General features: G+C 39.6%; 1 protein-coding gene across 6 annotated transcripts in view; it reads right to left on the reverse strand.

Moving 5' to 3' along the window:
* Mctp2 (multiple C2 domains, transmembrane 2) overlaps positions 1-16,215 on the reverse strand; it is a 229,290-nt gene that overhangs the window by 66,993 nt on the left and 146,082 nt on the right. The window contains exon 19 of one of the 6 annotated variants that reach the window (XM_011250863.3): positions 11,230-12,988. The exons of the other annotated variants lie outside the window; for them this stretch is intronic. Within the exon in view, the coding sequence (XP_011249165.1) occupies positions 12,977-12,988 (12 nt within the window). The 3' untranslated portion in view covers positions 11,230-12,976. Of the gene's footprint in view, positions 1-11,229; positions 12,989-16,215 lie in introns of those variants that run through there. 6 annotated transcript variants of the gene reach the window in all.

Raw genomic sequence — 16,215 nt, forward strand, 5'->3', positions numbered from 1 at the left:
TTCTCAGGGAGAAATCCAAAAGGTCTTACAGGACAGCTCTCATACCCCTGTGTATATTCAACCCAAAAATATTTTTTCACTAACATGAAATTTCAAGTCAAAGCCAAACAGAATATTCACCTTGTGACCTAGCATGTTGAACGTCTGCTGCATCATGTAAATACAATGTGCCTTTGCTTAAACCCACAGAGACAACAATGGTCCTATTTATACATCTTCAGAAATCTATCTAATGTGTTACACTAAAGAAGGAAAAAATACGATGTTTAAGTGCAAGAATAAAAAATAGAGTCCCTTCTCAACTAGCTTGGAAACTAAAACTTTTGAAAGGGTCACAAAATGAAAATATTTCCAGAGGGTCTCTAAAAGCCGAGAGGCAGATGTCTAGGTAACAGCAGAGCCAGGAGATTGTTTATTTTAATAAAGCTATTCTATGTACGGCCTCAAATTAGGAGTGGCACCGAGACCAGGGAATGTCTAAACCATCACCACCTGTTTGCCCTGAAAAATCAATTAAAGCCACATTTTCATAGCAGCCACCTTCTAACCAATAAAATGTAGACAGCTCCGCCATCCCATTCCCGTGTTTCTCAGAGGGAACATGCTGGAAACCTACATCCTTAGTCTCACCTTACCTCCCAGCTCACATCTATGTGAACTAACCACTGTAAGAGCAGTCCTGGGTTGGGGGAGGGGGGGGAAGGGTCTCTGTATTGGGACTGCAGGGGAGAGAGGAAGGTGCTTGAGAAGCGGAGGAAGGGATGTCAGAGCCCATCAGCTTTATATCAAGAAACCTTCCTCTTCCGAGTGAACTACATCATTTCTTCAAAGAGTTTTATTCTCCCCCCCCCCAACATGCACACACCCACTTCAAAACAGAATTCTGCGCTGCATTTTCTGAGCAATAGAAGAGCTCCAACTTTGGAAGTTGAAAGCAAGGGCAGAAAAGCCATCACAAGTGTTTTAGTAATTAAACGAATATGCATAATGAACCATATGCCCAAAGGGCCTGTTCTTCATGTGGGCCAGATTTTTGTTTGAATTTTTAATTTTTATATACAGATGAAACATTCAGCGCAATCTACCAACGGTGTGAGATAACACGCAGAAAGAAAAAAAAAATGTGTGAGAAGAAGTCCTCGGTGTAGAAGCAGGGGCCAGGGATCCTCGAGAAGCACCCCCTCTGCAGATTCTCATTCAAATGTGTTTTTCTCCCTCCAGCGATTGTTCTCATCGTCTGCTTAGCGTCTTGAAGACACACATATAACGCACACACTGACAGCTTTATATGGGACAAGTAAAATACCGTGTTGTCGGCTAAGAAGTGTGAAAAATCCCAAGGGACAAACAAGGATTTCTTTTTAAAAAAATGTTCCTCCACACCCATCACTCAGGACCATCGTGAATCATGGGGAATCCTCCCAGGTCTCTTTCACACACCACATAAACATTATACTGTGGGCTCCAGGCCACATACGCAATCTGTATTCACGGTTAGGATGGATCTAAGATGGATCCGTACCTCTCAGTGATGCAATGGTGTCTAGTGGGGAGAGAACATCCAGAGAGGGGTGCATACCTGCCCTCCCCACTCCTATAGCCATGCTAATTACAAATGTAACAGATGCGATGTACTCTGCCAAACACACAGATAACCAGGATTCCCTACAACACCATGTGAATGAGTTTGTCAAGCCTTCATTTTAGGTTTGTTTGTTTGTTTGTTTGTTTTTGTATCATTCTGGAAAGAGCATATTGTTTCATGGGCTCCTATATAAAACTTAGTAAATGCACTCCAAAGCTGGGAAGGGGGGCTTTGTAGAAATGTGCTTATATGTTATTGAAGTTTGCAATGAAAGCCTATCAAGCCCTCTTTGTAGATAGGTCTTGTAAACATTTTAGAACATGTGTTTCTGTGTGTGTCCCTGTGTGTGCATGTGTGCATGTGCAAAAGAGTATAAGTATTATGAGAGTGCATTTCTATGCATGTGTGTATTTGAGGATGTGAGTGTGTCTGTGTATAGGTATGAGTGTGTGTGTGTGTGTGTGTGTGTGTGTGTGTGTGTGTGTGTGTTGGTAAAGGAGGAAATTCAGAGATGGTAAAACTCACATGTTTAACTCACCTACTGATCTAACCCTAATATATAAAATGCCACACAGCATCCCAGCACTGAGATGAGATGATGAAAGCCTTGGGCCAAAAATCAATGCAGACCTTTGGACTCTTTTTTTGTGCCCCATGGGACACAGTGGTGCTGTCCTTACAGGGTGCACTCCAGGGTATTTAAAGAGCAAGTGGGAACTGTGTTGAAATTATCATCTCTGGTTACTTTCAACCCTCATTAGGGATGTGTGCCTTCCAGACTAGTGAGGATACTTGATCTAGTGGTCTAGGTGGGAAGACAGAATACATTTCAACTGTAGCAGAAGACAAAAAAACTGCCAAGTTGAGTCACCTCTCCTGACTGCTTAAATCCTTTAAGGAAGTGTGTGAGCAATTAGAGAGGGAGTGTAATCTTTACGGAGTGCATTAACACTCCCCGACCTCCCAGACAATAGATCAGACCACAGACACATAATGCTTCCCTAAGGCTTTTTAGCCAGTGTATTTGATCTCTTAGTCATTCGGGGGCCCTGATACTATAGGTAGCATCCACCTCCAAGGCATTCTTTATGGGCACCTGTGTCTACTGCAGAGGCTGGACTTCAATCAAGCAGAAAGCTGGATTGCCACCACAATCTGTAGCAAAATCTGCACCCCATCTTTTCCTAAGCTAGGAAGCTGGGTCTGTAAAGTAAGTGAGTTACATTAAGATATGCATAGGTCATTTGATGGTCATGGGACAGAGATGGGGGTATCCCCCACAAAACATGCCAGGCCTTTGCTCTTAAAATTAACTTCAAAATAGATCTCTTGAAGAAATCCACATGTGAGTGTTGAACAGTTATATGCAAAAGAAAGAGGGGGATCAAATACAGTCCTTACACTGCAGGCTTTTAAATCTCCTTCTGTCCTGCAGGCTTCTCTGCAGGACAACTGGCCAAGCAGTAACCTATTTCCGGATGAACACATCCTCTCTGACTGTTAATCTCACATAAACATTTTCGAGAACTGCTTACCACGATATATTTTTAATGGATTAGATTCTGGTCAGCCGCTAACAGAGCCGAGAACTGAATATTCTTCATATGAAGGCTGCAAAATAGGTTTTCAGGGGGTCAGACTTGCCTTCTACTGGTCTCCCTCATGAGTTATTGAAAGAGCAATTGAAGCAAAATATAAGAAGTCCAGTTTTTCTCTTCTCTCTTCTCTCTTTCTCCCTCCCTCCCTCCCTCCTTCTTCCCTCCCTCTCTCCCTCTCCTTTTCTCCCTGTTTTCTATTACAAGATGGTCTGGATCTAAGGGAACAGTAGACAGACCTTATTGGAATTTGAACTTTATCATATGGCTTAGCAGACAGTTCACTAGAAAGACTATGACAGAAATTCAGACAATTTCCCCAGGACCGTCACAGTTGTCCACCGATGACACTCAACTTCTAAAGCCTCAAGCACTTAAACCAAAATAATTACATTTCCTTAGAATCACGGCAGTTCCCTTAGAAAATGTGCACTGCAAGGCTTTTTTTAAAAAATGAGGCTAAAAGAAAATAGGAGAACCGGAATTAGCTGTGTGTTTAAGCGAATCACTTTAGAGTCAGTGTGTTCAAGCTGAAACCTAAAAAAATTGCAAATGAATACATGTCCTTACAAAAATTGCAATTTAAGAACTTTTGAACCTTAAGTAGCATTAGAGAAAGAAATCTCAACTCTTTAAGTCATTAACTTTGCCTTTAAAGTTCCTAATGTACAAAAAGAAACAATGAAATGAACAAAAATGTTATTATATCTGCTATGCATTTTCTAATTGAGGACAATTGTTTAATGCTGTATTTTTAGCTTTGGATAAGATCTTTTTAAAAAATCCATGATTCTGAGCACATTAAACCTAACCTTAAGTCGCCAAGAAAGAAAAGGCCTTTTGCTGCCACTGGGTATAATATTATAATTTGAATGTGTGTGTCTTTGTATATATATATACACACAGTTACAGACCCAGAAAAATTTCCAAGCAACCAATAGTCTGTAACTTTACTTACAAGTTATGTAAAAATAAAACACAATACCAATGTGGGAGGTATCTAATTGACACAGGAGATCTGGTCTAACCTGACAATAATCTAGATTTTATCCCTTCTTCATGGAGATAAACAGGCTATATAATGTGAGAGAAAATGATTACAAAAACGGAGCAGAAAATTACACAACATGGAAATTAAATTTTTTAAATGGATGTAATAATTTCTGTTTACAGATTATTGTATCAAATTAAAAATAAATTGCTGGAATTAAAATCCCCACGTAGTCAACAGAAAAGTACCTTGGGAGTTTCCTCATTTGTAGGTTTGTGTCGCCACCTGCAGGACTCTAGGCAATACAGACAAGCATCAAGCTATTGGTTCATTCTTTATTTTATTTTATTTTATTTCATTTCCCATTTCCTCCAACCTGTCTCTTTCTGTGTTTATGTGGAGGGGGGTTGTAGTTAAATGGCCATAAATAAACAGAGTTCTTTGGTAGCACATACATTTTTGAAAATGTTTTTAAAACCACAATAAAACGCAAAGTTAAACATCCTAGCGAAGACTTGGTGACCGAGAGCTTCAGCAGCTACTTTTTTTTTTCTCTTATTTTTTTTATTACGTATTTTCCTCAATTACATTTCCAATGCTATCCCAAAAGTCTCCCACACCAACAGAACATACACTTTATCCTCCCAGCTTGCAAAATAGAATAGGGGGTGGTGCACAGCATATAGACTTTTCCTTACAAAGAGAGACTATATTCGCTTCCCAGAAAAACAGCTCTTGTTTGGGGATAGTTTACAAAATATTTTTGAGTACTGTGCCTAGATCCATCCAGGGCAATATTGCTATTAACGAACACAGATTTAGTGTTCTGCTGCTTTCAAAATAGAAAACATTTTAAAATATTTTTCAAAAATCACTATTGTAGATCAATGAAAGAAGAGCAGGTTTTTTAAGGCCAATCCCTTTGAAACACAAGGATCCAGGCTATTGTATTGATTGCCATCATCCTCGCCATCTTCATCACTACACTCACATCATGGTAGAGATCCACTTGCCTTACTCACCAGGGGCTCAGCCAGATGCACATAAGCCACGGTTCAGATTTATGTTCCTAGGAGCTTTGTCTTTCAGAGGAGCAACTCCACTGACTGACAAACTTGTTACCAATAGGATGTTTGCGGGGGAAATGTTATGCTGTCAAAAACTGCGGAATCTGCGGCCGCTGTGTAGATGCAATTCATCCCCAGGAACGAAAACCATAATAGCAAAGCGAAGGCCAATAAAAGTCACACTTTGTAAAAATGGTGTAGGGCTGAAGTTTCAGGGGTTGGGGAGTAAACAGCAATGCTGTCTCTGGAACGTCTAAGGGAGGCCTCGTTGTGACCCCTCTGTGCAACACAAGCATCCCTCCAGCTTTCCTGTTCTGCAGCTCCATATGTTTTTTCCAGATGCAAACAGCAGCCCTGGGTGTCTCATTCAGTCCTGGCTGTGTCAGGATGTGTCCACCTTGTTTTCTGTTTCTTTCTCCCTTTATTTCTTTGACAAGAATGAACCCTTCATGACACTTAGCAAAGACAGAAATTTTAAGAAAATTAGGTTGAAATAGAAAACTCATTCCAAAGGGGCATGGGACAGAAAATATGAACTGCAGTGGTTTGAAAATCCCAGGAAAATAATACAGTTCATAAGCCCTGGAAAGAAAATGGCTAAGAAGGCTGTACTCTGATTTGATTAGGATTTTTCTCACGTATTTATATGTATTTTCTCATAAGTGAGATATGAACTGCTAAGCCAGTGAACAACACACACACACACACACACACACACACAGAGATCTGTTATTTTAAAAAGCTAATGACATAACCTCAACATCTTGGGAGAGGTAGCAAAACACACCGTTCCAAAGCATAAATCAAACGGCAGCAGTGCAATCCAGCAGTAAACCCTAACCAGACCACAAAGCAGGTTGCTCTCCATAAACATCAGATCAGGCAGCTAGAATGATTACTGGGCTCTCTTGTAACTGTCACCTGTGGTGGGTCTAATTACAGGCTACCCAGGCTAGCACGCCCACATCACACAGCAATGAAAGGCCTTCCGTTTGCTGAGCCCAGCCAGACAATGAGAGCACATGCCACCTGATGCGGGAGCCCCAAAAGATCAGCCAGAGAGACTAATAAAAATGACAGCTTAGAAACAAATAACAAAGCTCAGACTGCAACAGAAAGGCAATATCAAATTAGCCAGAAATATAAGCACTGGGCACTGTTCTTCAACAGGTCAAAACCTATGCAGGGAGTGGTTGTGGCTATTTTCACCCACTCCCTTCCCTCGCTCTGTTCCTAGATATCCTTTTGCATTTTCGCATCCCTCCAAATGTTTACACATCCAGGTGTCATGTTAAAGAAACAGATGGAGAGGAGGGAGAAAACTCTTGCTCTTTAAAAATAAATAAATGAATAAATATCACAAGATTCAAGGACTATCTTCCAAGTTACAGACCTGCCTTCCCCTCCCTCACCCAGCCCCCCTCCATCCCTCACCCTGTGGCTGGCTGCCTTTTGGCCATTTTGCTGCTAATTAGCACAACCCTGGACAGGCAGGGTCAGGAAAAAAAATGCATATCAGACAAGATGACAATAGAGTTGTCAGATAGTCACATGGTTTCTGTACCAGAGAAGTTGCAGAGGAGGAACTGGATTAAAGGGACATCACAGATGGTTTCCAGGGATCCTGGCTTTCTTCCAGAAAGCAAGGTTTAGATGCCTACTGTGTACCCAGTACTGTGATCAGCAGTAAGAAGCATGACCTACCATAATGATACACACAGGCATTCTGCATAATTCCTTAATGTAGCAAACAAACACAACATGTGTGTCCTGTTTTTGATGTGAAGAACTCTAGTGAGGTATGTATGAAGGCAGATACCATAGCCTTGTGGGTGGTAGTTCATTCCTTGGGATTTGGTGGTTACAGGCATATTATTGAGTCCCTGGAAGCAGTTAGCTCTTGAAAATTGGCTACAGGACAAACCATGTGTTTGGTTTTGGACCCTGGGACAAGGGACTGAGGTGCATATTTTACATATAAAATATATAATATATAGACCTGGCCTCTAGCTTCTCCCAGCATCCCTCAGTCTCTACCTGGCATACCCTGCCCCTAACCTTGAACTTTCCATCCCAGGGGCTAGGCTGCCCTTCCCCCATAGGTGCTTCCCTATGTAATCCAGATTATTTTGTATTCATCCTCCCTCCCGCCCCTCTCTCTCATTTACCTCTTTTCTTCTCTCTCCGCATGTGCACTCTTCCTCTCTCCCACCCCCCTGACCCCTATGGCAACTATCTTGGCCTTGGTCCTTGGGACCAGTGAACTCACCCGAGAGCGGTTTCCCAATAAACCTGCCTTTAATATAATCTAATCTGGTTTGAACTGGCTCATTTCACTGGTGGAAAAATAACCAATCACTATGGATCTTGGCATTTGTTACTTCAAAACATACAGTCCACAATGAAACTGTAAATAAGGCTTTTGCAAGAACACCGATACCCATTAGCATTTGCAATAACGTCTACCATTATGCATGTCTTATCTCATTAAAAAAAATTGTTCTATGCTTCTTAGCCAAGTTGGTTCTCAAATATTCTTTTTCATTAAATATTGTCATAGTCAAAATGGTACCTTTTGCTTTCAAATACAGGGAAGAAGGAAGGTAAAGGAATACGAGCAGCAAGGCAAAGTGTGAGGTTTCGGGTTGCCAACTTGAATCTAAAATCACCTGGGAGTTGGGCCTTGAGTATGCCTTGGGAGGATTATTTTAATTGTATTAATTGAAGTGGGAAGAACTATCCACTGTGGGTAGCACCATTCCCTGGGTGGAATATTGAGCTATAAAAGTGAGAAAGGGAACTGGGCACAGGAATTCACTGCTGACCATGTTGTTGTTGTCGTTGTTGTTTTGATTGGAGACATGAGGTGGCCAACAGCTTTAGGACCTTGCTGTCTTGATTTCCAGGCTAGAATGGTCTGTACCCTTCAACTCTGAGTCAGTAGGAACCCATCCCTCTGCTGCATCTGTCAAGGAGTATTTTATCACATCAACAGGAATAGAAAGTAAGAAACAGAGGAGTGAGGTAAGGTGTGAGGGTGAAGCAGGGAGGCAGAATAGGAAGAGTATATGGAAAGGTAAGGAATAAGAGACACAGAGGAAGTTAAGGAAAATAGAGGAGGGAATTTTGTTGAAGCGATGACTATGTAGTATGAGAACTACATTTTTGCCTCTCAGTAACTATAGTAAACTCACTGGACCATCAGCAGTTAAGGGGAGGGGAAGGCGGTATAATGGCAAAGGAGGATGGTGGTCAAGAAGGCAGTTAATTATTAGCTACACAAAAGAGTCACGTGGCTGATAGCATCTTATCTTTACCTAAGGCTTAATGTTCTAACATGAGAACCACACAAGCTCACAAGAGCATACTCCTGAAGACTAGACTTAAGTAGTGTACTCTCAGTGGGATCTGCAGGATGCAAGGCTTCAAATACAAAGCTCAGAGGAGGGTGTGTGTTTGTGTGTCACTCCCACATGCACACATACACACACCTTGCCCTTGTATATACATCTAATGCTGTTCTCAACTTCAAAGAGAAACAGCTGCTCCAAGTTCACCCCAAGAGAACAATCAGAACAGTTAAAGTTATTGCAGAGGTCTAATGTAGAGGTTAGTGCAAAAATCTCATGGATGGAGTTCATTATTCTCGTACTGTCTAGCATGACTGTGTGAACATGGTAGTGTGTACTGCTCTAGGATTAGATAATAAAGACCTGGTGCTTATGAGTCAAAATTAGCATGCTCTAAAATACCAGTGACTTCAGCCCATACATTCTATGGTTCTGTCTGGTAGCACAATTCAATTATAAGTTTGAAAACATAAACATGAAAATATGCTAAAATAGCTAATAGTGTCCTTTTACATCTTCCATGGGTAATCTTTTAAATGCAATTACTATAATTTTATTAAATGGCATAATTAGTTAATGCCTGAGAAGTTGTCAATAGAAGGTGCAATTATGTTGTAAAAATTATAATCATGAAGTGCAATGATGAATTGTTCTTCTTTTAAAAAATTGTTGGAGAAAAAAATCTTTAACATGTTTTCAGAAAGCATGCTAGGTAGTCTTCCATGCTAAAGGTGTGAGAAGTCATTGTATCACTATTAAAACAAGTGATATGTCAAAAACTGTAAACTTTCTATCATATAGATGCATATTATGTGGGTACATACAATTAAAATGTCAAAACTTTGTTTATTTTCATTTTCTCTCATAACAATATTGTTCATCTTTAAACTCAAAGGGCATAGACATGGACCACCTGAACAGTAATGGCTGCCAGTAGGTATGGAGACTGCCACCAAAAGAGTACAGCTGGTTACAAATAAGCTAGTGATCTTGCTTAGCAAAATCGCTAAATGTTTCATATACTGGAAACCCATTTCCAAATTGTCAAAAAGCCATCTGAATGGCACCATGTAAGGAGCCCAACATCAAAAGCAAAACTGGAACTGTACCTATTATTCAAGATAAATCTCAATGCTCCAGAGGAATCATGGTCACTGTGATAGTTAATAATGACTGCTAACTTAACAGGCTCTAAATAGCCATGGAGACAAATTTCTGGACATTTCTGGTGGGGGGGGGGGTGTTGCAAAGTGAGTTCACTAAGAAGACTAGATGTGTCTATGAATCAGACCATTCCATGGGCTGTATGTAGTCTTTGTCTGAATCAAAACAGAGGTAGTGAGCTAAGTGCCAGCATCCATCCCTTTCTGGTTCCTGTCACACAGATGCAGAGGCCATATGATCAACTACCTCTTTAACCTCCTGGCACCTTGAATTCTGCAGTATGATGGACAGTAGAACCCTCCAATTGCAAACCAATGTAAACCGCTTTGTCTTCACATTGTTTGTGCTGGGTTGTTTTGTGTGTGCATGTGGGGGGGTGGGGGTGGGCAGGTATGTGTCTATGTGTGTTACACTGTTTTATGTTGGGATGGCTAGCTCCATTATTACTATTGTGTTTAAGTTCAAAGTAAAATTAGTTTATACTTCTTAACATGGTAGGATCTCAAATTGCAAAGGATTCTATAAATGTTAAATACCGCCTATGACTAAGACATAGAGAGTTGTATGTTGAACCTTATTTAAGGTGTTGATTGATCACTTAAATTATATATCATATTACAAGCCCTGTCAACTTAAGAAAAATTCTTCATTTTCTTACACTCAAAAGTTTGGGAGAAAAAGTCACAGATGTTAAAGTCATATCTTTATGAAGATGTCCATTGATATATGGTAGATTTAGATTACTTTTTAACTGCAAGTGTCTAAAGAAAAAAATTTAATAAAACTAAGAATCCATCAATGCCCGGGGACACTAGCCTCTCTCAATACAGTAGGTGTCTTTCTGAAAGATTGGTGGAAAGACACAATGCCAGAAAGGCAACCCAACTTTTAAAAGCACCATGGTATCTTTGTTGCTTAAAGTTGCCTTGTGATTAGAACATCTCTTAGTAAATGCTATTTCATCACAGGAAAAATGTATTTATGTGATAACATAACTCACATCTTAACAGAGTCCTGAGATAATGTATAAATCAATACAGAAAAGCAACAAAAAAGCAAAATCCCATATATATATATATATATATGTATGTATGTATATATATACACACACACACACACACACAAAATTGATTCTACAGTATTCTGCATAATATCACAATGCAAAACTATTTTTGTGAGTCCATTATCAAATGATGTACCACCATACAGACATTATGGGTGGGGAGTCATTACCAGAAATGCCTACTTATTTACTGGTTATATTAAGATAATCTGAAGGTGTGTGTAACTTACCCTACATCCTTCCAAAATGTCTTTTTTTTTTTTTTTTTTTTTTTTTTTTGGTTTTTCGAGACAGGGTTTCTCTGTATAGCTTTGGCTGTCCTGGATCTCACTTTGTAGACCAGGCTGCTGGCTTCAAACTCAGAAATCCGCTTGCCTCTGCCTCCCGAGTGCTGGGATTAAAGGCGTGTGCCACTACGCCCGGCCCGAAATGTCTTAAAATCTTACAGAAAACTTGAAAAGTACAAATCCAATTCTTGATCTATTAGTTTTATCCAGCCTTCACTCATGCTTGCTATGAAAATACCTGTGAATCATCTAAGATTATCCTCCCAAAGTAGGAGAGATGACATTCCAACTAGGGATTAAAATAGAGCTAGTAGTTCTTAGGTCATGAACATGGGTTTCAAAATGGAAATGGGTTTATGGGTTCCAACACTGAAACAGGTCACATGTAATTCCCAAGGTTGGAACTGTTCCCGGTGGCATTTTTTCTCTTATTTAATTTTATCTCATAAACATTTTTATCTTATATCTTTTCATCCTCATCACTCTGAACAAAGTGGCTGATGGAGAACCAGCCCATTCAGGGAAGTATCCATCTATCAGCACCTTGGAAGAAGTCTTTCCACCATGCACGCAAGGTCAGTGCGCTTCTGAAATAATCAGTAAGCTTGCTCCTAGAGTAAGAATATAAACCAAAGACAGCAGTGGCATTGAATCATGAGCACCAGTGGTAAGCAGCACTGAACCCTAGAATGAAGCAGTTCCTTTCTAAACCCAGCTCATCTGAGTTTCCATCCCTTCTTTGCCTCCTTAAGAGCACACAAATGTCAACATTCTACTTCATAGGCTCACATTTTTCACTTGTGAAAAAGAGGGCACAGCTTTGCATCTGCATCTGCAGGCTTGTTTCAGTACTCACTGAGTTAAGATGTGAACAATGCTTGGATGACTACACCCACTGAGTAAAGCAGTAACCTGAGCTCTCAGTATCCCCAGAGTCCACAGTCAGCGTGGGTCTAACCATGCGCACGTGGGTAAATTCTATTCAGAGAGCAGCGTGCAGACAGGTGTACTTACTCCTATCTAACATGGCTGGCCCATTTTTTGTCTTTGTCAATAACTTAGTACCTTATATTGGCTTTCAACTAAGAAAGACAAGAATGTGACTTGTTTAAGAAGGGAAACTATATAGTTAATTTAACATAAATAATATGTTTAAGGCTTGGGGAGAACAATGAACCAAAATATTTAGCAAACTTTAATGAAGAGAAAAACAAATTTCCAAGGACAGGATATGAGCTTTGTTTGAAATATTCTGCCTAACAAAACACGCCGAGGCAAGAAATGTGATGTGGAATGTTTTGGCCATTCCCAATAAAATGAAAATTTAACATTTACAAAATATATTCTATTGCATTTTCTTTGTTCTTGATATTGTGTTGTAATTAAAGTTTTGTGCCAAATATTCTTTAAATTAAAATATAGTGACATCACTTCCCCTTCCCCATTTTGTTTCTTCTCTGAAATACTTCTCACTCACATCCCTTCCTTCCAACTCTACTTCCCATGTCACCTCTCTCAAACTGATAGCCACTTCTCTGATTTAAATTTTTGGAATAACAAATTCAACAACATATAGCAATTTTACCATGGCAGGTACCAGTAAATTACTCAAGACAGCATTCATCCCCTAGTATTGGGGATGCAGCCACCCACACAGGATCAAGGCGTAAGTCCTACACTGCATCAGTTTTATGCTTAGATAATCTAACATGATAAATTCGTCCATGTCTGCCTATCTACTTCTAACCATACTCCCTGGATCTTTAGAAGCCGGTTTAATTGTAAACTGAAGCTTCTGACAAGGGGTGATCTATGCAGACATACTCACAGCTATTCCAGGAAAATGAATGGCTTGTTTCTCTGAGGTCTTAACATTAATAACCAGCCTATAATAAAGAGAATATATCAGTCCTATCAAGTTTAGGTTGGCCAAAATTATTCTTTTCATTCCTCCAGTAGCCCAAAACTATCTCTCTTATCCTCATTCCCAGCAGAACATAAAGGCTTCTCAAGAAGAATCAGTTGTTGAATAAGTTCTCAACTAGTACTCAGACACCCACAAAGCTATTCTGCCGTGTAACATCCAAGCCAGTAGGTGGAACATGAAGGGAATAACAAGCCAATGAGTAATAAGCAGCAGCACTCTGCCCAGACTAGACAAGCCAAGAACCATTAACGGGTACCAGTGATGATATGCATATCATCCTCGTGGGGAAGGCCAGACAGAAAAGATGCTGAGCTTCCTTCGCTCAGCCTACTTGCATCTCTCTGGCTTAACTTAGATGAGGAGGTAAGATTCTGCAGATAGAAAATCTATAACAGAGTTCTACATATCCAGCATACCCAGCAGCAGCCCATATGTGTGTAGTTCCAATAGAGTTCTATGGGCAACTAACAAGCCTGTAGACTACACTAGAAATAAAACATGCCCTGTCAAAAAAAAGAGCTTAACTGCTCATGATGTAATTTTTTTCTCATGATGTAATTTTAACAGCAAAAAAAAAAAAAAACAGAAGTAGGGCAAATGTACACACACATATACACATAGGCATGCATGCACACAAGTGTGTGTGTGTGCACCCATTATTCTGCTCTTTAAATATATTACAATATAGTCCTGTATTTTAAAGAGCTGAAACTCTATAGGGATAATTCCAATGATAGCATATAGTAGCAGAAACCATATTCCATCAGCTTTGGGGCAGAAACTATCTTCCTTGCAGTGTCTTTGTGTCTCTGAGACCCACCATGACTAAACACTATGCATATGATATAAACATTTGTACTTGGAGTTTCAAATTCAAAGCAAAATGTGTCTAAATGCATTTTAAAATAGTACACTCAAGACAAGTAATACAGTTTGTATATACAGTAATCCTTCATTACACTTAGGGTTTAGGGCCAAGATACACACACACCCGTAGACACCCAACCGCCACAGATTCTCAAGTAATGTATATCCAGTCCCATCATCTGGACTACAACATATACATATGGGCAACTAACAAGCCTGTAGACTACACTAGAAATAAAACATGCCCTGTCAAAAAGAGCTTAGCTGCTCATGATGTCATTTTTCTCTCATGATGTAATTTTAACAAGAAGTAGAGCAAATACACACACACACACAGACATATACACTGGCACATGCACGTACATGTGCAAGTTTGTGGTGTGTGTGTGCGCGTGTGTGTGCACACATTATTCTGTTCTTTAAATACATTCTAAATTGCTTATGACATAAAATAAAATGAAAAACAAATATACATAGTTGCAATACTGTTTTATATGAGATGCAAAGACAGAGAAATGTTTGTCCTTGTTTCATGTGGATGCAATTTTTAAGAATATTTAGTTGTGCATGGTTGAATCTGTGATGTTCGAGTACAAGGGTACAAGTTGACTCTACAGTATTTGTGGCTAAACCTGATCTTTTTTCAGTGATGTATTGACATAAATATGCCTTTCATGCAAACAGTAGAGCCTGTCACAGTCTCATAAGCCCAGGTATTCTTGTATATTAGGCTACAATAAATCAGTTAGGAGAGGATGGTACTGTTGTCCGTCTGTCTGGGAGCCCTTGCTACCCAGGCACATTGTCACAGTTTCTTTCTAACAGTTTGGTGAAGGTTCTTTTCTGAGGTGGTGCCCAGCAGAGAGGACTCAGCCAAGGCAGAGGCAGTGGAGGAGAGGCCCCCTGTCAAGGTTCCCTTCCTGTCCAGAAGTCCTCTTTACCGGACAACCTGTTTCCCTTCATTTGTTTTAATCTTTCTTCAGATCAGCCCCGCAGCCCATTAATCATCTCTGTCATCCCCTTACTGAATCCAGGGCAACAGATCTGTTTTTCTAAAGTCTCAGAGCCAGAACTCAGTTGAAAAAAAAAGTGGGGGGGATCCTCTACTCCTCACATGGCTGGCCAGAGTGCTGGCTGGAGGCAGACACCAACTGTGTGCACTTTCCTCTGAGGGCCAGAACTGTACACAACAGTCCATGGAAAGTTTTGAAAGGGAACCTGGGTAGGAAGTGGATCTGAGGAGGTGGGAGAGGAGCCTGATATATGAAGCCACCAGCTGAATCGGGTGTAAGACAGCGAAATGGCTAAAAAAATGTCAGGACAATGACAGACACATAGATGTCCTGAAGTGATGCAAAATGAAAATAATCCAATCAAAATGGTACCCACTGTCAAAGAAAAAGTCTCTCATGGAGTTGACATATTGGTTCTATAAAATATGTGAAAATAACTTTGAGATCACAATGAAGCTCTAATATCTTGTATTCATATATAAATACACATATATTTATATAAGATATTATATATGTGACTATTATGCTATATTATCTCATATATATATATTTATGTAATATACACATCATGTAAATTAAGGTTGAAAATGCAATGCAAAAGAAAATATTGAGGATGTACTGTCAACATGAAACAGGAAAATCTGACTTGCCATGGATCATGATATATATAGTCTAGAACTATATTGCAATCTTTTATATAACTGTATAGAAACTGTATAGAAATTCACCATTAATACCAGATACAAAACACATAAAAGGAATCTGGAATGTTAATCTCCCCCATAGCAGACATTATCAGTCTGCTTAAGGACCAGTCCCTTTACAAATGAGAGCAAAGACGCCAGAGAAGCCAAGCAATGCTATGGTGCAAATGAGGATGTTCTTCAAGGACTCATGGACTCTCAGCGATAGACTCAACAATCTCTTGCAGCTCTTTGACACTATGATATTATTATGCTCATGAGAATGCAACAATGTTCTGACAAGTATTTCTCAAGTATGGTGTTGAGCCCCATTTAAATTTGCCATGATCTATTGTATCTAAAGCTTCATGTGTATACATATTTTTAATATTGAATTTTTTAATGATTGGCTGACAAACTAAAGTAGAACCACTCAGTTGAAATTTAGTCATACTGTTTCCAGCTGCCATTTTGAAAAATATTAATGGCCAGGTAAAGACTATATAAATATGCTTCAATAGCACCACAGAAACATATAGAGACTGGCTCTTTTAAGCTCAGCGAGAAATATTATATGGATAGCTTTTGAATAATTTAAAAGAATTCTTATGGGTCACCTTTAC

This window comes from Mus musculus, chromosome 7, assembly GCF_000001635.26.
Source record: "Mus musculus strain C57BL/6J chromosome 7, GRCm38.p6 C57BL/6J".
Taxonomy (NCBI): domain Eukaryota; kingdom Metazoa; phylum Chordata; class Mammalia; order Rodentia; family Muridae; genus Mus; species Mus musculus.